This window comes from Nannobrachium achirus, assembly GCF_963921795.1.
Source record: "Nannobrachium achirus genome assembly, chromosome: 14".
Classification (NCBI taxonomy): Eukaryota; Metazoa; Chordata; class Actinopteri; order Myctophiformes; family Myctophidae; genus Nannobrachium; species Nannobrachium achirus.
The window spans coordinates 45210208-45237655 of record NC_137821.1 but is presented as its reverse complement, the minus strand read 5'-3'; the positions used below and the strand labels follow the sequence as shown (position 1 = coordinate 45237655).

Sequence of the window (27448 nt, the reverse complement as noted above, 5' to 3'; positions counted from 1 at the left end):
AGAGTGTGTGCTCTATACTGTCAGTGATGGAAAAAGTACTCACATGTTTTACTTGAGTAAAAGTATCAATACTGCAATTTAGAAATACTCTGTGTGCGTGGGTGGTATATAACCGAGTGTGTGTGCTAGTATGGCTCGGCATGCAGTGGTGTAAAGTAAGTAAGTACATTTACTCAAGTACTGTACTTAAGTAGAATTTTTAAGTACTTTTTGAGTATTTCCAATTTCCAATACTTTCTACTCCACTACATCTCGGAGGAAAATGTTGCACTTTTACACCACTACAATTATTTGAAAACTTTCAGCCCTAATTAAGCCTTATATACATTTCGGCCATTTGAGAATAGCCGATCTACAAGCTCACAATGCGTCGCGATGCGATTCATTGTGAGCTTGTAGATCTGCTATTTTCAAAAGATTTGTGTACATTTGAAAACTTAAAACAGGACATTCTTCATAATGACTATACTTTCTACTTTTGGTACTTTTAATACATTTTCCTACCAATATTTTGTACTTTTACTCGAGTAGGTCTACTTCTAAATTGCATTATTGATACTTCTACTTAAAGGGGTACTTTCACCCCTTGATGTCATTGTGGGAATGCACAATTATAAGCCAATCAAATTAATTGACTGTACTTAGACTACTTACTGTACTGTCAGCTGTTGTTGGGGGGCGAGGGGCAGATTACACTGGTGACATGAGTTTCAGACTGTTTCAGACCGTTTTCAGAGAGACCACATGACCTACTGTATCATACTATTATAATTTCGGGGCGTGTCAGCGGGCCTTTAAGTAAAACATTTGAGTACTTTCCCCACCACTGTCAGCATGTGCGTGCGCGTCTATGTGTGGCTGCGTGCACGTGAAAGTTTCACCACGGAACGTTGTGCTCTGAGATAAATTCTTCCCATGGAGACGGCCCATTACATGTGTCACGCCATTATCAGATCATTAGGCCCCCATCAGGGGCCCACCGGGGACCCACTAGCCCCCCGTTCCCCCCACAACTTCATAACGATGGGACTTTAATGCGTGGCATATGCACTGTTGACACAGGAGCTCCGTCTCACTCTATTATCTCTCCACTAAAGCATGTTCTCGATGGATGGATGGTGATGGCACCGTAAAGTGTGAATGGGAGGGGTCGCAACGGAAGGGCCAGGGCCGTTTGTCATACTGCGGACATCAGCGGGGGAAAACCAGAGGAGATCGCTTGTGTGTGTGCTTGTGCGTTCGTGCGTGCATAATAGTAAATGCGGTAAACAATAGTCAACATTGACACACACACACACACACACACACACACACACACACACACACACACACACACACACACACACACACACACACACACACACACACACACACACACACACACACTTGAGCCCACTCCCAAAGCCCAGACTCAGCCCACTGCACACATTGCTAATGTGCTCAGGTGCGTCACAAGGGGGGAAATTGGGACTGAGTTACTAGGGCCCAAGGTGGAGGGGCCCTAGTAACTTTAGCTATTGAAAAATAGCAGATATACAAGCTCACAGCGCGGCACTCGTCACAGCGCGGCACCGAGTGCCGTGCTGTGAGCTTGTAGATCTGCTATTTTTGAAAAGTCGTGAAAATGTGTGCAAATCTTTGAAATATATGTATTTTTTAAAGCGAACATTTGTAACTCAAATTTTGCTTCTGGGGGGTCCCTGGAACGAAATATTTTGAGATGGGGGTCCGTGGCCAAATATCATCTTGGGGGTCCTTGACATGAAAGAGTTTGAGCACCACTGACATAGAAACATAGGTTTCTTGCACACATGTTCACGAGTTTTCAAAAATAGCAGATCTACAAGCTCGGTGCCATGCTGTGAGCTTGTATATCTGCTATTTGTCAATAGTTAAAGCACAAAATAATGCGTAATAATGGGTTCCCAGTCTAAATGGGTTAAACCCCCTCCCCCTATGAAGAACATTCATGGGGGGCCCGCAGTGAATCCTCGTACCCAGGGCCCAGCATTTGGTGTGACGCCCCTGAATGTACTGTGTATCACTTCACTCAGTGCCCTTGAAACTGAGGACACAGAAAACACACAACAGCAGCCCAGAGCTAGGGGTCTCCCATTTCAGAGGAACAGTCCTAGGCTGCCCCCCCCCCCCATATCTCCATCTGTTCTCCAATTCTGAGTGCCACACAGTGGAGTGGAATCAGGGACGTGCTGGCCATTGGGAAAAGCGGGACAACTCCCGAACGGCCGGTTCATTCCCGGCCGGTCCAGGCCGGCCATTAGGAAAAAATTAACAATAAAATGTCGGCCTTCGTTCCATTTTGCGGGCTGTGCGGCCAACAAAGTCGGGCAGAAAAGTTTCAAATTTGTAATTTTTTTCGCAGAGCAAAGCCCTGCTTCATCATACAAGGCCGTCGCACAACAGTAGTGAAAACAGCAGATCTAAGCACACAACGCCTCACGGTGCGAGGCGTTGTGTGCTTGTAGATCGGCTGTTTTCACTAGTTTAAATCATTTTTAAAATGATAAATACAAAACAAACGGTTTTGGACATACAAGGTTTCCACCCGACAACGACGAAATATAACTAAAAAATAATACAAATTAGGGCCTCTCCAACTCTTTTTCCCGGGCAGAATCGGACCCAGCACGTCCCTGAGTGGAATGGAGGACAAATGCCATCCATATTCCCGAGCTCCATCGGGGGGCCCTCCTTGGCTTACCGGTGGTAGGCGGCTCGAGTTCCCATACAAAAATGCTCAGAGATCCTCCCCGGCGGGGACCAAAAAACAGAGATTCAGAGTCCGAAGACGATCCGCTCGCAGACAGGACTCGTGGAGGAGTATCTCGGGTTTATTATACTCTCTGTGTGTGCCAAGACGGGCCATAAGTAAAGCCATATTGACAAGTGGATTATGATTATGGTGCCGAGCAGGGCGTTTAACACCGCGAAAAGCATGCGCGCTCTGCACATACGCGTTGATGTGCGCTGACGTCTTCCTTTGTGCGTTTACGAATGGCGCGGAATCTATCTAAAATCTATCTATTTAAATCCTACACTGTCAAATACTGTTCATTTAACTCAGAGAGCGTCTAAAAACGGACCGTATACCGAGTCGCATGTCAAGATGGGACAGGAATACAATTATTGACGTTAAGGGTCTTTGGACCACAAAGCCCCCATGCTCACATTTTCCTCATCTGTCCGTCTGATAGAGTTAAGAGGCGCGCGCGAGAGAGAGAGAGAGAGAGAGAGAGAGAGAGAGAGAGAGAGAGAGAGAGAGAGAGAGAGAGACACTGAAAGAGACAGAGACAGATTGAAAGAGAGTCATACAGACAGGAAGGGAGATAAAGATAGAGTGAGTAAGGTTGAGAGAGACACCGAGACACAGACAGAGGAAGGTGCCCTCTACACACCAGTCATGGGAGGTGTGTGTGTGTGTGTGTGTGTGTGTGTGTGTGTGTGTCTGTGTGTGTGTGTGTGTGTGTGTGTGTGTGTGTGTGTGTGTGTGTGTGTGTGTGTGTGTGTGTGTGTGTGCGTGCGACGTGCGTGCACGCGTGTGTGTGTTTGCGTGTTGCGAGGGTTGATAAGCGAAGAGATCAATGTTTGTTTTTTTGTGCGGCTGGCTGTCCAATTCCGGATTAGAGCCTAACAGGCTCTGATGAAGTTATTGTTTCGAGGGGCCGCCGCCAGGTCAAATCAAAAGTGACGTTGGGGTTTTAGAGCCAATTTGGAGGCCCGCGGGTGATGGAGATGAAGGCTGGGGGTCGCGGCAGAGGAGAGACGGGGCGACTGGGGCTGTGGGTGGAGGGTCTGCATGACAAGTAGTCAGAGAGCTTTAACATGACACAATGTGGGATACGAGAGGGGGCAGAGGCGTCAATTGGGTATGCCAAGGTATGGCAGCTGCCATACCTTGGCTACAGGGGAAAAAAATTAAATGTACTTCTTAAAATATGCCTGTTGCTAAGGTATGGCAACATGACTGGTGTCTTGCAAGACACCAGTCATGTTGCCATACCTTAGCTTTTACTGAACTGACGCCTCTGGAGGGGGATGGGTCTGGAGTGTGTGTGTGTGTGGGGGGGGGGGGCTGTTGTGTATGTAATAACCTATGGAATGTGTCAACAGAATGACCTTTCGGTGCGTGACAGGTGGCCTTTTCAAGCGGCCCCGCGAGTGTGCCTGGATTTACATTGCGGCCGTCGCTTCCAATGCTCGTACCATAACTGTGTGTCCCACATGCGTGTGCGCACGCGTGTGTGTGCGTGTGCGTGTGCACAGTATGTAGGGTCCAAGGCACATGGCACAATTAAGGCTTCAATGGCTGCACATTGATGAGGGTGCGTTGGACCAATTTGGGGGTTTCGGGTGCCCTCGGGCTGTGCGCCTCTGCCACACTCTCGCTCTCGCTCTCTCTCTCTCGCTCTCACTCGCTCGCTACCACGGGGTATCGCGGTGATTGGTCCTTAATGGACCGAAGCCGAGACTGACATGGTGGCTGTGGTAGTGGTGGGGAGGCTGGGGGGGCTGGGCTAGGAGAGTTGAGGTTTCAGTAGGTGCATAGCTAGGGTGACAGCGGGCCCGTGCTCATTATAAGTGCCATTCGCGGCCACCACGCACGGCGCCTTAATTAACTGCGCGGCGGAGACGGTGAGGCCAACCGGTGCATGTAGCCGGCAGTGCACTGCAGACTGCCTGCACCGCCTCTGTGTGCGTCCCGCGTCTCCCACTGAGTTTATTTATCGCATTGATCTGCCGAAGCTGACAGTGATGTATGTAAGTCTGTCAAGCTGTCCTTTAAAGACCAGCCTGTCTGTTGATCAATACGTCCGTCTCTCTGTCTGCTTATAGATATAATGAATGAATTAATCCATTCAAACACTGCTGCGGTATATGTCTGTATTTCACCCACCATCCCCCGCACCCCGGCACTCGCTGTCTGTTTCAGTTGGCATAACATCTATATTCCTACATATATACAGTAAGTGTGATCCCGAGTGGGAAACCTGTGAGGAACACACGAAATGAGAGATGCACACGGCACCGTCGTCGCGGGTAAAAATAACACTGTCGAAATGAGAGGCGTTGACGTGCGCATATCCAAGAAGCACCGGTAGAGTGAAACCAGAGGCTGAGCTACGAGGGGCAGAGATGCATGGAAGCGCACAGACAGACGGCCTGGCATAATATGTACTGTATATAGGCCTACTGTACGTGGCTAAATATGGAGTTTGATAAACTCTGGGCCTGCGAGGAAACTTTAATGTCAGAGCGGTGTGTGTTGCGTCTGGGGACTTTATCCACTCTTGTGTATATCAAGGGTTTTCCTTCAACGGCGTTGCGTTAGGAGGGGTGGAATGCTCGCCCTAATTCTTTTCCGCAGACCTCACACCGGCCACTCGGTGGGACGGTTCTAGTATTCTTGTATATGTTTTAACAAGGATAAAGTTAGATATAACTTTAGGGTTAAGCATAGCTTTACTGAGGTTAAGATTAGGAATAGGGTTTTGGCGTATCAGGAAGTCATGCGGGAATGCCCACTGAGTGGCAAAAAACTACTTTCTGGCCTTGAAAGCCCATACACCCAAAAAGCAAAGTCCTGATCTGATTGCTTTAAATGTTAAACGACTTTAAACTTACTTTGTCACTCGATTTGCCATTCACTTTATGAATGCGCATACCCTATACGGTTAGGTTTAACCGAGATAACATTTGGGAGTCTTCTGGTATTCCCTGGGAGAGATGCTACGCGGAGGATGAGCGCCGGTTCTCCTCCACACCGAGCTAAAACGGTCCGTTCAGCTCAAGAGAGAAAAAAAAAGAAATCAAATAAACAACGGCAGTGGATCTTCAAAGCATCACGGCTCCTCTGCGATCGGCCCCCCGGATCACTCGAGGGACGGGTCGGCACGTCTATTGGCTACCGGGAGCTTCGATTTCTTTCGCCCGGAGAGGATGCGGTAATGAAGCCTGCGAGTCTGACCCTCTCTGCCTCTCATGTGGTGCTGGCGGTTGGTTGGTTGGTTGGCGGTGTTGTTTTTCTTCTCTCTCTCTCTATGCACGGTGAGAACGCATCGGGCGCCCGTTGCTGGCGGCTAATCAATATCCCTGGAGATGCGTGGGGGTGATGGGAGCTCCTATACGGCTGGCTCGCCGTCGCGCGCACGCACACGGGCCTGTCATTTTCCCTCGCCTCAGCTGTCAGCGGCGTCCAGTGGTGTAAAGTAACTAAGTACATTTACTGAAGCACTTTACTTATTATGTACAATTTTGAGGCATTTGTAATTTGGTTGAGTGTTTCCAAATTTCAATACTTTTATTTACTTCTACGCCACTACATCTCAGATGCAAATATTGCATTGTTGCTCCACTACAATTATTTGAAACTTTTAGTTACTAGTTACTTTGTAGATTTTGATTATTATTATTACAAAACGTACAGTAACCACTTCAGCCCTATATACAGTTTGGCAAATAGCCGATCTACAAGCTCACAATGCGTCGCATTGTGAGCTTGTAGATCTGCTATTTTCAAAAGATTTCAATACATTTTGAAAACTTGAAATGGGACATTCTGCATAATGAGTACTTTTACTGTTGGTACTCTAGTAGTACATTATGATACCAATACTTTTGTACTTTCACTCAAGTAAATTCTGAATTCCGGGCTTTTACTTGTAACAGAGTATTTCTATATTTCAGTATTGATACTTTTACTTTTGAGTTATTTTTCCACCACTGGCGGCGTCTTGGAAGAGGAGATGTCGACACAGGCCTGAACTGCCAGACAGTAATCACAGCAACACAGAGGCTTTGTTAACGTTACATAAAAGCAGCCTCTCATCTCCCTCTCTTTCCCTTTCAAGTGTACTGGGTCAACGGATCCTGGGTGGAAAAACGGCACTGAAACGGCAATCAGCAAGGGAAACACTCTGTAAATGTGATTTATTAGTTCTCTAAATAATAAATTATTAAGCCCTCGGCAAGGGCATTCAGCAGCGCGTGCTTCACATGAAACAGAAATAACGGTATAGATGCGTTCCGGTTTGTTGGGAACCAACGGCGAGACGCAGGGCACAGACTCTCCGGCTTGGCGAGAGCCCCTCCACCCTAGCCTGACACTCAGCCTCAATTTACATTTCGTTTTACTCCATTATTCAGTCTGAAAGCCTTTCCATTTACAGTCGTTTCTGGGATGGGTATTGCCAAAGACGCAATCTTCTGCGATTGGTTCACCGCCTGACCAATCAAACCAGTAGCAAAGCCGATGACGTAGTTGTTATTGGTGTTATGTGGGTGGGTGGCTATTGTGGCTAACCTAACCTGTTGCTACTTGCTAACCAAAGAAACAGGCAGAATAGGAATGCTACGAACTAGTAATCAAACACAATAAAACAAGTCTGCTACAGATGTTTCATAGCGAGATCGATACGATCGCATGTTACCGCGGCAGGCGACGCGGTATTTATGTTTGGGAATGTACGGTGCGGTGCTGGGTTATTTGGAATCGCACATGAGTTCTTGGAAAACCCCACCCACGCTGCTCAGAAGCCCTGACGTCATCAAGTTGAAACCCTCTCCATTGAGAGAGTCACCAGACCCCTGAATCGCCTAAACAAATGTATTAATGGGAGTGGCTAGCGATTCAGGGTCTGGAACCAGGCTACCTCCACCCGTCTCGGTGCAGCTGAATCGGGGAGCGACGACGCCATAGTAGGTCAGCGATGGGATCATCCATTCCCTGTGCGCCGCCGAGCGCACCCGGTGGAGACAATTAAAGGAAACGAGGAGGTTGGACAGGGACCGAGACAACGTGAGGACGTGTGAAATGACAGGAGTGCGAGAGAGAGAGAGAGAGAGAGAGAGAGTGACAGACGAGTGGGACAGGGAATGAGCGCTGGGGGGCGAACGAGGATGGCTGTGTCAAAGAGACAGAGTCGGGGCGCGGAGGAGGAGAGAGGGAGAGAGGGAGAGAGAGAGAAGAGAAGAAACGATAAAACACTGTGAAAAAGAGGCCAGGGACAAGATACAGGGGGTGAGATAAGCGAACGAGATGGAGAGTGGTGGTGGAAGTCAGGGGAGTTGGCGAAAGAAGAAAAAAAGGGAGAAGAAATCGAAAGAGATAGAAAGGAAGGCGCACTGAAGTGCTAAATGCACGTAGGAGGAGGAATCCAACAACGTCCAGAGTGAGTCACACGCCTCACTCTCACGGTGTCTCACCCCATGTTGTCTCCTACGGGGAAGCTAATCATACTGGAAGGCTGGCCGTTTCAACATGGAGCCTGTCATCATGACACACATCAACCATGTCTTCTTCTGCTGACCTAGAGATTATACTGTAGCTCAGATCAACAACAATTCAGGCAATGGCATCCTCAATAACTAACTCATTAACTAAAATGTACAGTATGCCTTTATTGATAGGACAGTAGACTGACAGGAAACGGGGAGAGAGATGGGGAGTGACACGCAGCAAAGGTACTCGCGATCGGGAATCGAACAAGCGACACACTGAGCCTTATGTGGTATGCAGCTGGACCGGTAGGCCAGTATAGGTGCCCCTAAATGCAGTATATCAATGTTGTCGGGTGGTAACCTTGTATGACCAAAACCGTTCGTTTTGTATCTATCATTTTAAAAATGATTTAAAATAGTGAAAACAGCTGACCTACGAGGCGTTGTGTGCTTGTAGATCTGCTATTTTCCCTAGTCGTGTGTGACAGTCTTGTATGATTAAGCAGGGCTTTACTTTACAAAAAAATGTACACGTTTGAAACTTGGAGATACAAGGTTTCTAGTACCCGACACTGACAATATCTATCTGTCTGTCTGTCTGTCTGTCTGTCTGTCTGTCATATACTGTATACAGTATATGGGTCAGTGACGTGACGCCCCAAAAAATGTGTTTTTAAAAAAACTTTAAATTGCAGGCATAAAAGTTATTTACTTTTGTTCTACTCACTCTCAACCTTATGGAAATACATTTTGTTTTTAGATATTTTATTGGAATCAGACTTTATTCAGCAGTTTGTTGTACTTGTGCCTAAAATCGTCATATGGTGTGACATGAAAATAATTGTTCATAAAATGAAAATGGAGTACATCTTTCTTAGTGTAAAAAACATCACAAGGATGCAACTGGGATGTATCATCAGTGATGTAGCCTGGGGTCGACGGGTGTTTCGGGTCTCGCAACATCATACACCCTCGCCCAGGTGACCCAGCCGGGGTTGATCAAGTCCCGACTTACGTCCCAGTAGCTATCCACGATCAGTCCTATTAGGGAAAGACAGGGTCACTCAATGTGCTGCACCGGAACTACTCTGCCGGGATTGGGGGTACCATTCTGGCGCGTGGAAGAACTAGGCTCTATGGGTTGACTCCTGGCCGGGCTCCTCCTACGTCTCACCAGGTCCTCCCCTGCTCTCACCAGGTTCAGAACCTGTGCGTTGCACCAGACCCCAATCCAAACATTCCATTCAGCTGCTGCAGTTGAATGGCCCTCCTAAAGGCCTCACCGTGGAGTCTTAAGTTACTCACTTTATCAAAGTCCTTTATCATAACTAACCAGTGATCCACTATAGTTTTTTGAAAATTAATTATATCTGTATATTTTTTTCATAATCGACACTCTGTGTGAGGCCCATGTTCATGATCTTACAACATATTTTAAATGTATTCTGTCAAAACTTTCTCTAAAATTACACAAATATTTGTGACTCTTCCTGATAATATTCTCTATGTAATCCATACACATTTTTTTGGTTTAATCATTAATAAAGGTATGATTTCTCACTATTTGGAATGTCACACCAAATGATTTAGTGTCACACCGTATGATCATATCTTCATGTGTCAAAGCAAACTGTGTTTTAACCTACCTATTAGTGAGTACTGAACTTTACTGATTGATTAAACAATTACCCAGGATAACATGGCCTTAATATTTCTGAACAGGATATTATTGTAGGGCTTTAACATGGGATAAGAAAGAATTGTAGTAGTAGATGGATGATGAGGATGTGCACAGGAATGCTACGCACACCTAAGTCTTCTGCCGGCCCACGGCAGAAGGATCCTAAAGGGACAATAAGGCGCATAGCCACACTTGGAGCCAAGGCATTGAAGGCAACATTTTATTAACACCAATTAGTGGAAACAGAACTCAGCATTCAGGTAAATTGCTTTTTTTCCGAAGTCTCCTGAACTTGAACACAGCATTTTGTGTTGAACAAATGTAATTAGGAATCATGACATTACACCACATCTCCACTAGCTAAAGAGTGCTGGGTTGCGCAACTCTGAAAATAGCTGATCTACAAGCTCTCGCAGCACAACGTGTTGAGAGCTTGTAGATCAGCTATTTTCGCTAGTTTTGTCTCGGGTCCTACCTTAACACTGTCCACTGTCCAGTCCAGTGAGTGAAAGTACAAAAGTATTAGATCAGATTAGATTATACATTTAGACTGTATTATTTGTACATCAGCCAGTCGTATTTGGTGAGGGTAGCAAACCGGCTGCCTTGTTGAGGTTCTGCTATGCCACAGACAACCTCCTGCTCTTCGTAGAAAATGCAGTCTCGCCCCTTTGGCTCCTCTCTCCTTGCTGGGTCATTGTTTAGTTTCTCCCTGTACTTTCTCGTTCTCTCAGCACTTGTCATTTTCCAGCTGACAAAAGAAAATGGAATGTATAGTTTAAGACAAAGAGAAAATATTGTTTAGATTGAAACAATATGTTAAGGTTTCTGTGAAGGGGTTTCTGCTCTGTCTGATGAATTTGAAGTATCACTGAATGAAGCTAAATTACATTTTATGTAAAAATGTTTAAAACAAATGTTTAAATGTACAAAAGAAACATGGAACTTTGTTATTTGTTGTTATATCTGTAGTTAAATACAGTATAAATCATATGGTGTGACAGTCAAGTCATATGGTGTGACAAGCAGACATGTCACACCATATGATTAAGTGTCACACCATATTACTGTTTTCTCCATTTAGGTTTACCTTGAGGCTACTATGCACACATTAGCATGCTAACAGCATGCTAGCTATAACAAAGCAGCCTAGATCTACATGGAAATATGACCAAAACTTCAAATAACTTAAGCTTTTTTTAAAGAAAAGGTGTCACACCAAAAGACATCCAGAATGGTGAGTTTGTCAACGTTTCAACAAGATGGCATTTCATGAAAATGTTAAAATCATAACTCACCTCAGACACCTGTCTTGCAGTTGTGCTGGGAGTGCTGAATAGCCTTACAGAAGAAGGACCTCTCTAGCCAATAGGTGTCCAAATAATTGCCTGTTTAATTTTTCCAAACTAGTGTCACACCAAATGATTTTGGGTTGGGGGACAAAATGTTTTTGATCAGAAATGACTGAAACATTATGCTTTGACTTTGAAAAGATATAGGCTCAAAATAGACATTTTTTTTAGCCTAAATTCATTTTCAAATGATTTTTAGCAATTCTTTTTCTTAGTTTTATTCAAGTTCCCACTTTGAGAAACAAGGTCAGGACAGTCACACCATATGAGTTTTGCCATGTTTGGTTGAAGATTCTGAAGAAATGAGGAATGAAATGTTTTAATCTTGAGTAAGTTCACATAAAGCTTAATGTCCTGCACAATATTCAGAAGGTTTTTGACAAATATATTTTTTATTTATACATGTTTGACACCGAGGACAGCGAAAACGTTACGTCACGTCACCCACCCATATACAGTATATGTATGTATGTATGTATGCACGTATGCATACAGTACATACATTAGATACAGTAGCTAGATAGATAGATGAATTAGATATATACTCCTGCACCTGCATACGCACAGACTTCACAGAGGAGACAGGCAGAGAGATAGAGCCGAGGCCTGGTAGGTAATTAGCGGCTGAGGTGGTGCGAGGCAGAGGAGAGGGTCGCTGCCCGGGCCACTGCGCTCGGCTGCCTAATGCACAGATTGCCTGTCGGGGGCTGAGCTATAATGGCAGCCAGCGGTGGGCTCGCTCTCTGCACCCAGCCACCCCGACCCTAACCACCCTGGGGAGAGAGAGAGGACTCAGAGGAGGGATATGGGGACAACACTACCCTTCCAATGGCTTCTATGCACAGCAGCCATATTGGAGAGACATTGGGGCGTTACCAATGATACTAGTTAATGGTACAGTGAACAAAGTGTGTTAAACCTTTGCACTTGATCACTCCTGATCAAGTGCTGACATTTTTACCATTGATCTAATAGAGCTTGCATGCTTGCTCAGGGCTCAGCGATAACGAGACATTTAATCTTGACCATCAGGTCAAATTCTATGTCAGATCCTGTGTCTAGGTGAGACATGACCTTTGACACGATCTAACAGGGAGACAAAATACCGTATCTGTCTGTCTGTATCACTGTGATGTCATGGGAACCAAATCACTTTAATTGCCATATATGGAGATCCCTGTGATGTCAGGGGAACCAAATCCCTTTTATTGCCATATATGGAGATCCCTGTGATGCCAGGGGAACCAAATCCCTTTGGCCAGATGGAACAACATTGTCCATTTGGTTCCATTTGTACACTCTGAGAGTTACACCCCCATAAGGGGCCATTTGGAGTCCCCTCGAGGAACCACGAGGGCAGAGTTCGAGTTATGTGGGAGCCAGTAGGGGCTTAGCTCCCATAGTTAAAGTCTGGGACCCCATAGTCAACAACCCCCTTTGGGGTCTCTTTTTTTCTAAGTGTGTATTTTTTTTTTTTTTTTTTTTTTTTCGTTTTCTTTTTTTTTATGTTCCATTGGAAGAATTTATATTATTTATGTTAACTAGATATACTAAATAAACATGTTAGACAGTAAGACTAAACAATGACATCACACCGTTTAATCCTACTATTAATTTTATTATTATAAATCAGGCGCATTTAATGTGGGGTGTGAGTCTTCCTTTACCGTCCGGGTTATAACACACTCGCTGCAATGGTTCCTACTTCCTACCTTTCCCCTAACCTCGCCTACCAGGCTTTCTTTCCCCATAAGCTAGGAACCACTGCGTCGAGTGTCTGTTCTAGCCACGGCCCGGATGGCAAAGGAAGGCGGACACTCGGACAGCAACAAACAACCAAACAACGCTGTCTTGTGAGCAAGACTGTAGCCTGTGCCCGTGACATTGTTTTTTTTAGTAAATAAATATGAACCCGACCCGCCTTGTTTTGAGAAAGAAAAATACCCATTTTAGCCGACTTTATGCTACCAGAACGGGAACTTTTGGCTGGATGGCTCAGAGCTCAGATCATCAGATGGAGGAATTGGGAACTGGAGGCTGAGCAATAATGGTGAGTTAATATGAACAGAAAAGACTGCCTGGAGTTGTCAACATAGCCAATGTGAAGCCCGAATTAATATTGTGAAAGGAAAAATATGATTTAATATAGGAAATACCCGTTTTAGCCGACTTTATATCCGCGAAATACCCGATTTAATATGATTTAATATAGGAAAGTACCCGTTTTAGGCGACTTTATATCCGCAATTACCCGATTTTTTTTCGCCGCCGCCTTCGGCGGCGGCGAAGGGCCCCCAGAGCTATGGGAGCCCGCGCCAGAATAGGGCTCCCATAGCTCTGTGGGTATAACTCGATCACTGCACGAGGGTCCCTGGAACCCAATTTGTGACCCACTGGTGTAGCAGAGTCTTTCCAGTGGGCCAAGCCAACATGCACAACATCTGCACCCTGACACCGTTCGACCGGAATGGAACAGAGCCTTAACTCATACAGTGCCGCCGGCCACAAGGGGCGCTAGAGTGCCAGAAATGTATCCATAGACCTTCTTTATAGCTTTCGTCGACCCTCTCCCAACTGGCTTGTGTTTTCACTCCAGTCAATGCTATGGGTGACGAGAGGAGGAAGCTAGCTGACACGTAGCCAAAATGCTAACCCATTTAGAAGCCCGATCTAAAGCTATTTCAGCCGCAAAAAACGTTCTCTTTGGGTCTGGGAACACAATCCGGAGAAAATCCTGTCTAAAGATGTGATTTATTATTGGAGTGGGCGGCGCGATGCGGCCGTTAGCGCGAATACGGCCCGTGGATGGCCGAGTCTAAGTCCCGGCCATGGATGGACGTCTAGACTGGGGCTTCGTTGAGGCCTCCGATTAAATAATTCATTTTATTAAATATCCCGGACATGTTCGGGATAGGCACCCTGGAATACGTCCCGGTACCGGTACCGAGGTTTTTTTTGGGGGGCTCTAAACTTTATTTTAAACCATTTTCAATGGAATAAATCGTCGGAGCATCTAGCGTCTCTCGTTGGTGAGCGCTGGGCGAGCCGGGACCACCCACGTTGCTCCAAGCAGCTCGGGGTAAGTAAAATAGCAAATAAAAAATTGTTTTGGATTGAAATATCCTGAACATGTTCGGGATAGGCACTGAAAGAGTTAATTATGGTCGTAGCCAGGGGCGTGCAGAGAATGTTAGAGGCAGGGCCTTTTTGGTGTAAATATTGAAAATAGCAGACCTCCAAGCTCACAACGCATCGTGCTGCGACGCGTTGTGAGCTTGGAGGTCGGCTATTTTCAGTACTTGATACCACACAAAACTAAGCATAAAAAAATCAATACTGGATTTCTACACAGAGAGGGCAATTCTTTCAACATAAGATGCTGCATTCAAGTTCAGGAGAGTTTGATCAAGTCAATTCTCTGGAATGCTGCCTTCATGTATGGCATGAAAAGAGGGCATTTGTATTTATTTCACCATAGTGAAAACTGAATTCATGGTCTGGAGAGGACACTTTTTACAGACGGATAAAAGGGCAGGGGCTCAAGCCCCCTTTCATGTCTATGTGTGCACGTGCCTGGTCGTAGCTTCGGTAAGATTTGCGAACGGAAGTAAGGAAGTGGCCCAATTTAATTCCAACACGGCTGCCGTGCATAGCGCCCGTAGGCTACATGGCAGAGGAGGTGAAAGAACAGAAAAAAACTCTGGTGTCTGCAGGCAGGGGTGTCGCACCAAAATCTGGGCCCTGGGTACAAGGATTCACTCATATGTTGTGCTTTAACTTAACTATTGAAAAATAGCAGATAAGCTCGCGGCCGAGTGCCGCGCTGCGAACTTGTAGATCTGCCATTTTTGAAAAATCGTGAACATTTGTGCAAGTCTTTGAATATTTCAAATCCTTCTAAGGTTTTTTGAAAAACTTATGTTTCTATGTCAGTGGTGCTCAAAGTTTTTCATGTGAAGTACCCCCAAATGATATGTATTTGGCCACGGACCCCCATTTCACAATATTTAGTTCCAGGGACCCCCCCACCCCCCCAGAAGCAACATTTGAGTTACAAATGTTCGCTTAAAAAATACATATATTCAAAGATTTGCACACATTTTCACGACTTTTCAAAAATAGCAGTTCTTCAAGCTCGCAGCACGGCACCGAGTGCCGCGCTGTGAGCTTGTATATCTGCAATATTTCAATAGCTAAAGTATAAAATAATTAAGGCCCCTCCACCTTGGGCCCTAGTGACTCAGTCCCACTTTTCCCCCCCTTGTGACACCCCTGAGAGGAGGTGAACGAACGGGGGGAAAAAAAAACTCTGGTGTCTGCAGTCTTGGGAGGTTATCGATGCCACGGAAACAGGATGAGAAAGAATAGGACAGCAGCTGAGGTGAGGCATCTCTCTCCCACCGGTGGCATCATTACGCCTCTCCCTCTCTCTCTCTCTCCTCCTCCCCCTGGCCGTTATCTGGCGCAGAGGGGGAGTGACATAATGACGGCGAGCTGGGAGCCCCCGCTATCTGAAATGTTTGCACTTAGCAAACCGGGTGGGCGGCTTCGCCTCGGATTCACCTCCTTCGCCAATACAATACGCCCGGCTTTGGCGGCGCGATTGACAGACAGTCGCGGCCGCGCAGTGTTTGCACGTCGCGTCATTATGGAGCGTGGCTCGCATTAGTTCTCTACCGTATCTGTCTAACTCGACGAAACAGCTATAGGGCCCGCCCATCCTTTTCAAAAGGAAATAATAATGGGGCAGGAGTGAAAGAGGCAAAAGAAAGAAAGAAAGAAAGAAAGAAAGAAAGAAGGGTGTCTGAAAATGGAAAAGCTGATTATGGAGTGTACAACTTATCTCCTCAGTGCGAGGCCCTATCTTTGGTAATTAAGAGTGACTTGCTTTTTTTCTGGACTTCCCCGAAGTTTAGGTTGGACTGGGCACAAAACTATGAAGTAATTGTGCTTGACAAAGTTGGTGAGGAGCCAAATGCAATGTGAAGCTAGCTACTGCTACATACTGTGTGTACAGTACAGCACAGTGGATTTGGGGCCCGGGCAAAGGGCCCCAGGGGGCCTCAGCAGTCAGTGATGGAGCACAGCGACTGTGGCAGTGACTCTACGGCAGTGGTTCTCAACCTGTGGGTGGGGACACCCAGGAGGGTCCTCAAATTATTTTGGGCGTTCCGCAGATGATTAACTGAAGGTGCAATGTTGTTTTCTCACTCAACAGTAAACAAACCAACATAACGTTTATCTACACATTTCTAAAGTGACAATTTAAGGACTTTTTAATAACTCATTTCTAATTAAACATTGGTCAAATATATTAGAGGCAGAAATGGTGAAAATAGCTGATCTACAGGCTCACAACGCCTCGCGTTGTGATCGGCTATTTTCACAATAGAGCCCTGTTATACAAAATGTAATCCCTCAACTCTTAGTGCTCGTCAGGGTGGGATCTCCCCAGTTCAAATATGATTATTTTGGGGGTCGCGGTTGAGAACCATTGCTCTACAGGACTGTAGAGCCAACACTGCAGACCGCACGCGGTGTGACAGGGCGTGGCTTACCTCCGTCTGCGGGTCTGAAAGGAGGGCGTTATCGCTGAGACAGACGGATAGATAATAATAGCGTAACGGGTAGCTGGGGACAAGCCTCCTTCTTCTCTCTTTTCTTTATTCACTCCAGCTGTGACGCTGCTGTTCTAGGCCATTTCATGGCAGGAGACCATGAAATAAACCCAGCAAAGCATCTCATCATTCTGGCAAGCGAGGCAATATTTATCTCCAAGGCACTTTTTTTCTCTCACTTTCTACTGATGAGCAAGCATGTCGCAAACACAGCATTGTTTCTTCCCCATAGCATACCCCCCCTTTTCCATGAGAACCAGGCAATTATAAGTATTCAAGCGCAAAAAGAAGGAAAAAAAAGAGCTGCAGGAATCGACATGCTCTACTGAAGTGACATTTTACGAATGTGATGGTGCCAGCATCGGATGTTGGCCTATTCGCTGACATGAAATGTCACTCGAGTTTTTTTTTTACTTACGTGATCGCATAATGTTTCCGTTCGCATCGCTCGTGGGATGGACATGAAATGTCATGCCGTGACGCATCTCTACATTGACTCGATATTGATTCACATCGCGTTCTGTCTTAAGCTGACCGAGGAGGGGATCAGACTCAGAGTGGACTCACTCTTCCTCCCTCTTGTTTATGAGTTTGGAAGTCAGGGAACCTTCTGCAATGATCTCACAGTGCATGGCTGGGACTGTGTCCAACGCCTAGTGGGCACATTCCTTTTCAATCAGCGATTTGAGAGAGATGCGCACCCAGACCTGGCAAAGCAGGCGCTCAGGTGGTTGAGCCTGGTATCCTCTGAGCGTTCCTCTATCTACCTGCTCTCATGTAAGCATTCTGGTCAAACAGAGTCAGGTTTGCTGATATTGTGCATGTTCTCTCACTGAGAACTCTCTGCTACACCAGTAGGTCTCAAAAGGGCCTTTTCCACTGGCAAAGAACCGGTTTTGGTTCTTTCTCCCGCCTATGGGATGAACCAGAGGTGAACTTTTCCACCGAGAACCGAAGTTGGTTCCAAACCGTAAAAGTTGGTTCCCGAACGGGAACCACAAAATCCTTGGTTCCTCTGGTTCAATCATGGTTAAATCTAGTGGAAATGCAAGCTGGTTTGCAAGAACAAACCAAGGTTCCAAGAAAGTTGAACCGGCACTGGTTCTGGAACCGGTTCTTTGCCGGTGGAAAAGGCCCCAAAGTGTTCTCCTTGAGGAGGTTCCAAACGCCTCCTTAAGTGTCTGTAACGCTCAGAGGTATGGTCGTCCTTGCAATCGGAACGTTTGAGAACCACTGTCCTACACTAAATGGAACGGAGCCTTCATTAGTATCATTGGTAACACCTGTGAAGGAAGTAAGTAAGGTGCCCAGTTTCTTTACAATATGGCTGCTATGCATAGAGCCAATGGCAGTAGCTGAGTTTCCAGTGTGTGAAAGATGGAAGTCTTCACATCTTAGAGGTCCTCAGGAATAACAAATAACATTAAACGATATACACGTAGTGAAACTTTGCTTACGAGCCGTCTACTTTTTCACTAGTAGGCCCAGGCCTTCGAGCAGCAATGTTTGCACAATGTTTGCAAAAGTCAGATCAGGCAAAGGGGAGCGGAGGGAGGAATAAACGTGGATCTTGCCAATTAAATGCACTTGGCACCCTAGTTATATAAAATAAGGAGGAAGCCAATGGTGCTTAATTGGGAAATGAATTAAATATAGCCGTTCTCTGTATAATACGTAGAATGCCATTACTCATTCCTCGACATTCACAGAACGATTCTATTAAACTTCCAGTAAGATAGTCCAAGTCATTTTTTTATTTTCACAGCCCGATTATTCGCACCATCACTGTATGTGTGTGCAGTTTTGCAGGAGCTTCAAAATGTCAGTAACCCGAGGGCCTCAAGTAGTTTTAAGGCGCCCTCCCTGACTGTACATCTTTGGATAAGAGCTGTAAGCTTATCTCTTAAAAAGGGGAGCGACCGAGAGAAGTCAATTCTTGACGGTTATTTATTTATTTTCTTGGCGGCGGAGTTCCCCGGCGAAATCGGGAATCTCTCGTGTCACTCTTGTCGCCTCTAAAGAGAGAGCCGCGACGCCTGCCAGGTTTTCGGGAGACAACTGGCAAGGGGAGGTGAAGAAAATGACAAGAGAGGGAGGTACAAAGAAGGAGGGAAGACGGGGGGGAAAAATGCGGAGGACAAGCGGATAAACAGAGCTGGAGAAAGACAGAGAGACAGAGAGGATTTAGGATGACAGATCCATCACAAGGGAGGAGAGAGGCGAGGAGGAAAACAGGGCCACATCTGAACGAGTTTTAAGCCCGGGACTGAGCCGTTAGAAACTTTTGGGACTCTTATTTTCCCCCTCTATTGGGTCCCTTATAATGGCTGCCATTTTGGATTTAGTCAAGAGGGAACCGAGAGGGACGGGGATGTTCGCTCTGATCTGCCTCAAAGTCCTGGGAGGAGAAGGAGATAGAGCCAGGGAGGCAGGCGTGTCGCACCAAATTCTGGACCCTCATGGGTACAAGGATTCAATGCGGGCCCCCGCCCCCGCCCCCCCCATGAATGTTCTTCATAGGGGGAGGGGGTTTGACCCATTTAGACTGGGAATGCATTATTTTGTGCGTTAACTATTGAAAAATAGCAGATATACTTAAGCTCACAGTGAGTCTTTGAATATTTCAAATCCTTCTAAGGTTTTTTTGAAAAACCTATGTTTCTATGCCAGTGGTGCTCAAACCTTTTCATGTGAAGGACCCCCACAATGATATGTATTTGGCCACGGACCCCCATCTCAAAATATTTCGTTCCAGGGACCCCCAGCCCCAGAAGCAAAGTTTAGTTAGAAAATACACATATTCAAAGATTTGCACACATATTCACGACTACTAAAAATAGCAGATCTACAAGCTCGCAGCGCGGCACTCGGTGCCGCGCTGTGAGCTTGTATATCTGATATTTTTCAATAGCTAAAGTATAAAATAATGAAGGCCCCTCCACCCTGGGCCCTAGTAACTCAGTCCCACTTTTCCCCCCCTTGTGACGCCCCTGCAGGGAGGCCCTGAACCAATGGCTCTCCAGCCTTATGCACTGTATTCTGCAGAGCACAAAGCACATTTCCGGAGCGATTATCCTTTTGTTTTCATCCAGTATAACTTCCGCACATGAACGTCGTCAGCACATTAGTCAAAAAGCTCTCTACAGCGTTGTTATTGCACCGATGGGACCCAAAAAGAAGGCGCGTGGACCCCCATCCGTCCTCTTATGGAAGTCGACGAAACACTACGGAAACGCAAAATGGAAAAGAAAAGGCAGAGAGGAGACCCACGGGGGCTGGTGTTTGGTGTTCACTCTGGTCAAGGGGCTCCGAGGCATGTGAGAGTGCCCTCTGGGGCACGGCAGTAATACGATCACCAAGCAACCCCGCCGAGTGACTTGGGAGAGCAAATCCTCATGTCCACAATAAAATCGGAGGCGTTTGCTGTAACTCTGGCGGTGTGTAAATGAACCTGCCGAGGGTTTCTGTTTAAATTTAAGCTCAGGATTTTGTTGTGTATAGTTTCCACAGCTTGGAACATTAAAGGGAAAAAGACCAGGTCAGGTAATAGCAGCGCACAGAAAACGTTCCCCGCTCTCATTACAGCACTCGCACACAGCACACATCCACCACATAACGAGGCATTTTCAAAACAGCATTGAACCTTCACAGCAGATGACACATACAGTATAGTACAGTGCAACTGTAAACATTGGAAAACACAATTTCAGTTCCTCTGAAGTGAAAACAATAAATGTTAAAGGGACCCTTATTCCATTTCTTATGCTCAACGAGAAAACAGAAAATTGGATTTTTTTTTTGGGAGTTTATAGCCCAAAATGGTCACAAAGTATAGGTTCGACTTTTTAAAATTTGGGATTTAGTTAGAAAATGGTTTAACCCTCTGAGTTTTGTGTTATGGGAATGGGGCGAATGGGAGTCTGGGGACAGAGCATTCTCTAATCCGTGTTTTCTTTTTCTCCTCCATTTAGAAGGGTTTTTAGAACTTAGTTAGCTATTTATTTGGTTTCATCCCAAAAGGCCTTTATTGTTTCGGTTGTTTTTAAAACGATCTGCGCAGCCTGTCTTCCAAAGAAGTTCTTCCAAAGAATTTTGACATCCACGGTCCCAATTGTGCTCAAAGGTTAATCTTGTTTATAACATGGTTAGAACTGAGGGCTTCCTATAGCGTGACGACCCACCGTGTGGTAAATAACGGTAATGTGGGTTCAGGTTGGGTGGGGGGGGGGGGCGAAGAAGGGGATTCAGGGGAGAAGCCCTCAGTGGTTAGTTGTTGGGGGTGAGGTTTGGTTTGCTGTTAGGTGGTTAGATTCTGCTTAGATCTCTCACGGTTCAGCTTTATCTGGTTCCACGTCAAAGCAATCGATAGCTTTAACCCTTTGAGCCTGGAAAAGTCCACTACTTCCTCGTCCTCTTGTACCCACGTCCCCCTCCCTCCTATGCGAATATAACACAGTCGTCTGCATAGCATAACGTGGCGGTCTGCGTAGATTAGACTGCTAAGCATGCATAATGTTATGTCGCAGAATAGGAATTTCTGTTCCAACAACGCCCTTGCCTTTGAAGTTCTCAAGGCATGTTTATAAGACCTTGCTTTTTTAGCCAAGATCGGCCCTACCATTATCATAAACTACCCAAGTCCCCCCCTCTGCAAATAAAACACAATCGTCTGCAATAACGCAGCGGTCTGCGTAGATTATGCATGCATAATCTATGTATAATCTGAGTATAATCTGAGTATAATGTATAGATCTATGTATAATCTATCTATAATCTAATAGTGCATGCATGCTGTCTGTATGTATGCATGGTGTCGCAGAATAGGACATTCTGTGGCTGTTCCAACAATGCCTCGCCTTCGAAGTTCGAGACTATCTCTGCACCTGACATATTTCATACAGTTTGTACGGGAATGACCCCACCTCGCTTAAAACGTGGATATTTCTTTAAGACCCACCACCAGTCCTACTGGCACGCACGGGTATATAAGGCCCAAGTGTGCGTGATTACACAGATTTGTTGATCTCCACTGATCCAGTCCAAGATGTGGGTCTAGCAGGAGTGTGGAGCAAACAGTATCAACTTTAAAGTTCTCAAGGCATATATCGTCACTGTCGGGCAGAAACCTCGTATCTCCAAGTTTCAAATGTGTATGTTCTTTCGCAAAGTAAAGCCCTGCTTCATCGCACAATAAGGCTGTCATGCAAAAGTAGTGAAAACAGCCGATCTACAAGCACACAACGCCTCGCACGCGAGGCGTTGTGTGCTTGTAGATCTGCTATTTTCACTAGTTTAGTTCATTTTTTAAATGATAAATACAAAACAAATGGTCTTGGACATACAAGGTTTCCACCCGACAACGACAATATACTGTATGACCTTGCTTTTTGAGCCAAGATCGGCCCTACCACCATCATAAACTGAACAAATACCCACCCGTTTAATGAGAAGTGATCCCCGGTCTACAGTTTATGTCATAAAAAGTTATGAAACATACAAGGGGATCAGATGTCGTTTTACTATTGCACTGCTGTCATTTCAAAACGATAACGATAAAGGGGAAAATCATCCAATTTCATGCTCATTTTCTCTAGATGTTCATAGCATTGCACAAAACATTTCGCATATGGGTATAAGTTAATTTTTTGTTGGTTCAATCCATAATTGAACCTTCATCTACAAAAGCCTTTTTTAAATTCATGTTTTGCGTCTTAAGCGCTCTTTCTCTCAGCAGGAGTCATTTCCCCAGTGCACGGAGAGAAGTCACTTAACCCTCAAATAACTGGAACGCGCCCGAGTTGCGTTAGATTTTAACCACTTTAAACATTATTTTATGCTTTAACTATTGAAAAAAAAAATGCTATTTTTGAAAAATCGTGAAAATGTGTGCAAGTCTTTGAATATCTTTGACCCGATCTATGACCCAACTTCTAAATCCTTCCTCTAAATCAGCTGTTCTCAAGGACCCCCAAAATTACATTTATTTGGCCGCAGACCCCCATCTCAAAATATGTTGTTCCAGGGACCCCCCGGAAGCAGAGATTTGAGTTCCAAAAGTACAAAATGTGCACAAATCCCCCCCCCCCCCCCCCCCCCAAAGCAGATCTACAAGCTCGCATGTATAGCTTATATATCTGCTATTTTTCAATAGTTAAAGCATTCAATAATTCTAGGCCTAAATTGGTTAAATCTGGTGGTGAATGCTGCGTGTCGCTTTGTTTTCATGAAATAAACATGTGAGTCACCCGTTTATCCCGTTCCACTGTCACATGAATGCTTAATTTAGCTCTTGGTGACACATTTTGTCTTTGAATTCCTTCCCTGTGTAATTGGTATTCACAATGCGATCTAAAAGTAAGTCTGCCCCAAGGTAATGAGCTAATGCCTGTAATTTAAGCGATTTGAATTTCATTACACTGAACTCTTTACTGACTGAATGCAAACTGAATACAAAATGCAGACCTCATGCCAAAGTCTTGTGGTTGAAGATAACGCTACGATACCATCTACACCAAAACGTCAAGTCAAAGTCTTTTCTATTACCCATGGTGTTATAGTAGGTAACCAGTGGTTACTAGGGGTGTAATGATATAGTAACTGAATCGAAAAATCGTTTCTAATTTGCGATGATCTACTATATCGTTTGCAAAAGCAATATCGTACCGTTTTGGCTTTGTATCGTATAGTATTGTTAAAATGCGGTAATCGGTATCAAATCGTTTTGCATTGCATGTAATTGATTGTATGGAAACTAAGTATTTGTGCCTTGTATTTGGCAATTTTAAGAGGGAAAATTTAAAAGAGGGGTCTAATTACCTTTCCACTCCATATAACTACTCTTGGTCTATCGATAAATGTGTGTAATCTCTGTGTCCATGTCAAGGTGGGTTTACCCATGTGAGTTGAAATATAATGTCCAAGTCTTTGCTAGATAATCACAGCGTTTACTTCCATAATAATAGATTATTTACACATTTTACACAGATTTAATTTCTTTGTTAAATAGTTACTATATCGATTTTAAATCATTAAATCGAATCGTATCGTATCGCCATGAATGATCCAATATCGTCCATGTATTGTATCACCAATTAGCCCTATTCACGGCCCGCCCACTCAGCATCCCCGTGGTGCTGACGTCACGTTTTGAAGGGTAAAACCCTCCTAAAAGCCCATAGAGTTAACACAGAAGTCGCAAATTTAATGCAATTTCCGAATGGTAAAGTATAAAATACGGCTAGCACGATCAAGAACACAAGATAGTAAAAGGCACAAAGCATTATAATTTACTTTACCGTTCAAAATAATAATTTTGAAGTCCAGCTATTTCTGTTAGTTTCCCCTTCTAAACTGACGTCAGCACCAGGAGGTTGCTGAGAAATTTGCTGAGTGGGCGGGCCGTGAATAGGGCTAATCATGTATCGTGATGCGTATCGTATCGTTGTTCAAGTGTATCGTTACACCCCTAGTGGTTACCCTTTCTCCCTCATTTGCGAACGAGTCATAACAGGTCGCTGCACCTACCGTACCATATGCACCTACTGTGAGTAGTCCTACGTAGCCTACTGATGTAAATCTCAGATTTTATTTTTCATTCACTTGTGTGTTATTTATAAGAATCAACCACCTTCAGCAGCACAAACACAGCACGAGACGAAGAAGAAGAAGACAAGGAGGTTGGGACGTTTGGCACTCAAAGGGTTAAATTATCATCACTTTGACAGGATCACATTTTGAAGAAGAAAGAAAACAAAAAGAACTCGGTGTCAGTTGATGTGCTTCCTGTTTGGGGCAGAAAGCGACGCCCACAATAATGCAGACGATACCTAAGAGTCATTACTGAGCAAAACAACAAACAGTCCCTTTAACTTTTAATGACTTTCAGTTGGGGTCTCGTTATTTTCCTGCAAAATGTGCAGTAATAGAGTTATATAATATTGTTCTTTGGGGAGGGGAAGGGGGGCATATGAATAATTGAATGTAATCATAATTTATGCAAGTTCACATTCATCAAAACAACAGACACAGGAAGGATAAAGCATAAGACGGTGTAATCAATATTCTCTATTTACAAGGTTGCCATGGTTACCGGGAGGTTATGTTGGTTATTTGGGGGAAGGTTAAGACTCTGGAGAGGTGCAGCCCCAGTTTAAGGTGCTTTTTCTTATTGTGACTGTGATTATATCAGCCTCCAAACTGGCACAGTAAATTGCCAATTACCGTGCTAGGTTGTACATTCAGCAATGCTTACTTATAGTCTTGGAACAGGGATAAAGTTTTGTACCGTAGCACATGCATACGGTCCGTGGATAATAAGTCGACAATGTTTCTTTTTTTGTTTTATTAACTAGGGTTGTTTTCCAGAATCGCATGGACTTCGAGATTGCCTGAGGGGGGAATGGCTTGTGTGGGTCGAGTGGCCAATCACAGTCAAGGTCGTTAACCACTTAAACCCTGTGTACTTCGTTAAGCGGAGTTCCCCCAGGGCTGTATACTTGGTCCGCAACAATTTTTCCCTATGCACTGTAGCTTCGATAGCCCCAGGCTTTACTCTGCACTCAATGTCTTTGCTGATATAGCCCAAATCTACAAGCTGACATTGCGTCGCGTGCGCGACGCATTGTGGGCTTGCAGATAAGCTATATGTACGTCTGTCGAATGTTGGCTATAGGGTTCATGTGGTTAAAGTATTATGAGGGTATGCACACAGTAAAAAAAAAACTAGCCAATGTTAATCCACCATGTTATGGCACTGCACCTCCCCCAGAGCTGTGGTTAAACGGTAGGTTAGACGGTGAGATCATTAGTGTGGAGTTAAAGGGATTTTATTACCTTTGTCGAGTAGCCACTCGTCAACTACCCGACCGAGTCGGTATGGAATTCTTTGTCTAGCAATAGCCAGGCGCTCACTATCAAAGTTCCCTTTATGGAGAAATTTGGAGAAGAGACAAATTCAGAGAGGTTACAAAAAGAGATCTGGAAGTTGAAAGGTTAGAGGTTAGAAGAGAAGGGCAACATGGTCAAAAGGTTTAGCAGGTTATAGTACTTTAAAAAGCAGCTTTAGGTTTGGACAGGATTTGTTTCTTTTTTGTGGTTCTGGCTCGGCTGGTTAGACATGGTTAACAGCATTCTAGTTACCTTGGGTTTAATATCAGAGGTTTTTTTAATCAGCTATAGCAAGTTAAACATGTTTATGAATTATTTAGTTATGATACGGTTACATCTAGACGTCTAAAGCGATCAACTTATGGTAGCTGTGCGCAGAAGTGAACACATTTAAAGAAACATCAATTAATTAGGTAAATTAAGCACATCAGAAACACATGATCAGCAAGTCATTGAAAAAGCATCAACACCGTTATAACATCACCGTACATTAATGAAACGGCAACAAAATGAAATCATCGTCATGAATAAAACATGGGTTAAATCATTTGCGATAATCAAAACAAGGGCACATTTCATGGTTATTTTCAAGGAAGACATTTTCTGTTGCCGTTCTTCGCAAAGGTTTCCTGATTAGCAAAAAAATAAAAAATAAATAAAATCACCAAATGATGAAACAGGGGAACTGCCAGGGCTGGTTGCCACTCCTGACCTGTAGAGCTTCCTTTTCAAACCTCCTAATCAAGCACTCGGTAATTAGAGTCACTTCATCAGCGCGTGAAAGACGCTTAATGGTTGGCGTGCCGAAAACATGTGGCACCGAAGCAAAACCTGTTGTCTCTCGGCGATCAACCTCGTGTTTATGGTGCTTAAAGTAGGCTACATAGACGCTATCGTCTATAGATAGACATTATCGACGCTACTGTATATCTGCAGAGCTAAAGACGGGAGTTGGGGGAACTGCTCATGGATAATGGTGGGTGGGCTTGGGTTACTGCCAGTGCTGGGAGACTGCTGGGGCTAATGGCTAGGAGTAATGATATGGCACTCACTGCCAAAGATATTTTGGCGTTTAAATGAATTGGGAGTATATACAGTATGTAACGGAGGTGATCTGAACCTCCCCACCCGGCTTCGAACCCGGGTCTCCCGCGGGAAAGTCCAATATCTTAACCATCAGTCCAAAGGGACATCCCTATGGAACGGGAGCAGATACTAGACTTTTGAGGCTTCAGGCTGGGGCTGCGACTCTCTCCGCCACACTCACACCCCTTTGACCTCCTCCTACGGGGAAGCCCGGATCTGGGTCACGGCACCAATGTAACGGAGGTGATCCGAACCTCCCCACCCGGCTTCGAACCCGGTTCTCCCGAGTGAAAGTCCAATATCTTAACCATCACTCCAAAGGGACATCCTTATGGAACGAGAGCAGATACTAGACTTTTGAGGCTTCAGGCTGGGGCTGCGACTCTCTACGCCACATATATACATACAGTATATATATAAAAAAAATATATATGTAAGCTTGGCTCAAAGAAAAGGCCTGGATTCATCTAGAATGGCATGACTAATATCACTGCGTAGCTATTAGTATGGAATCTCTGTGTGGAACCTGCATTTCCAAGGGGTGAGTAATAAAAAAGCCTTGCATACTGGGTCCCGATTGGTGCCCC

The 27448-nt window shown here is 44.9% G+C and overlaps 1 protein-coding gene across 1 annotated transcript in view; it reads right to left on the bottom strand.

Annotated features, from left to right (window-relative positions):
• nrxn2b (neurexin 2b) overlaps positions 1–27448 on the bottom strand; it is a gene marked incomplete at its 3' end in the record, with an annotated part of 1346377 nt that overhangs the window by 39430 nt on the left and 1279499 nt on the right. The window contains exon 18 of the mRNA XM_080741211.1: positions 25722–25811. Coding sequence (XP_080597337.1) covers positions 25722–25811 — 90 coding nt within the window. The remainder of the gene's footprint in view (positions 1–25721; positions 25812–27448) is intronic.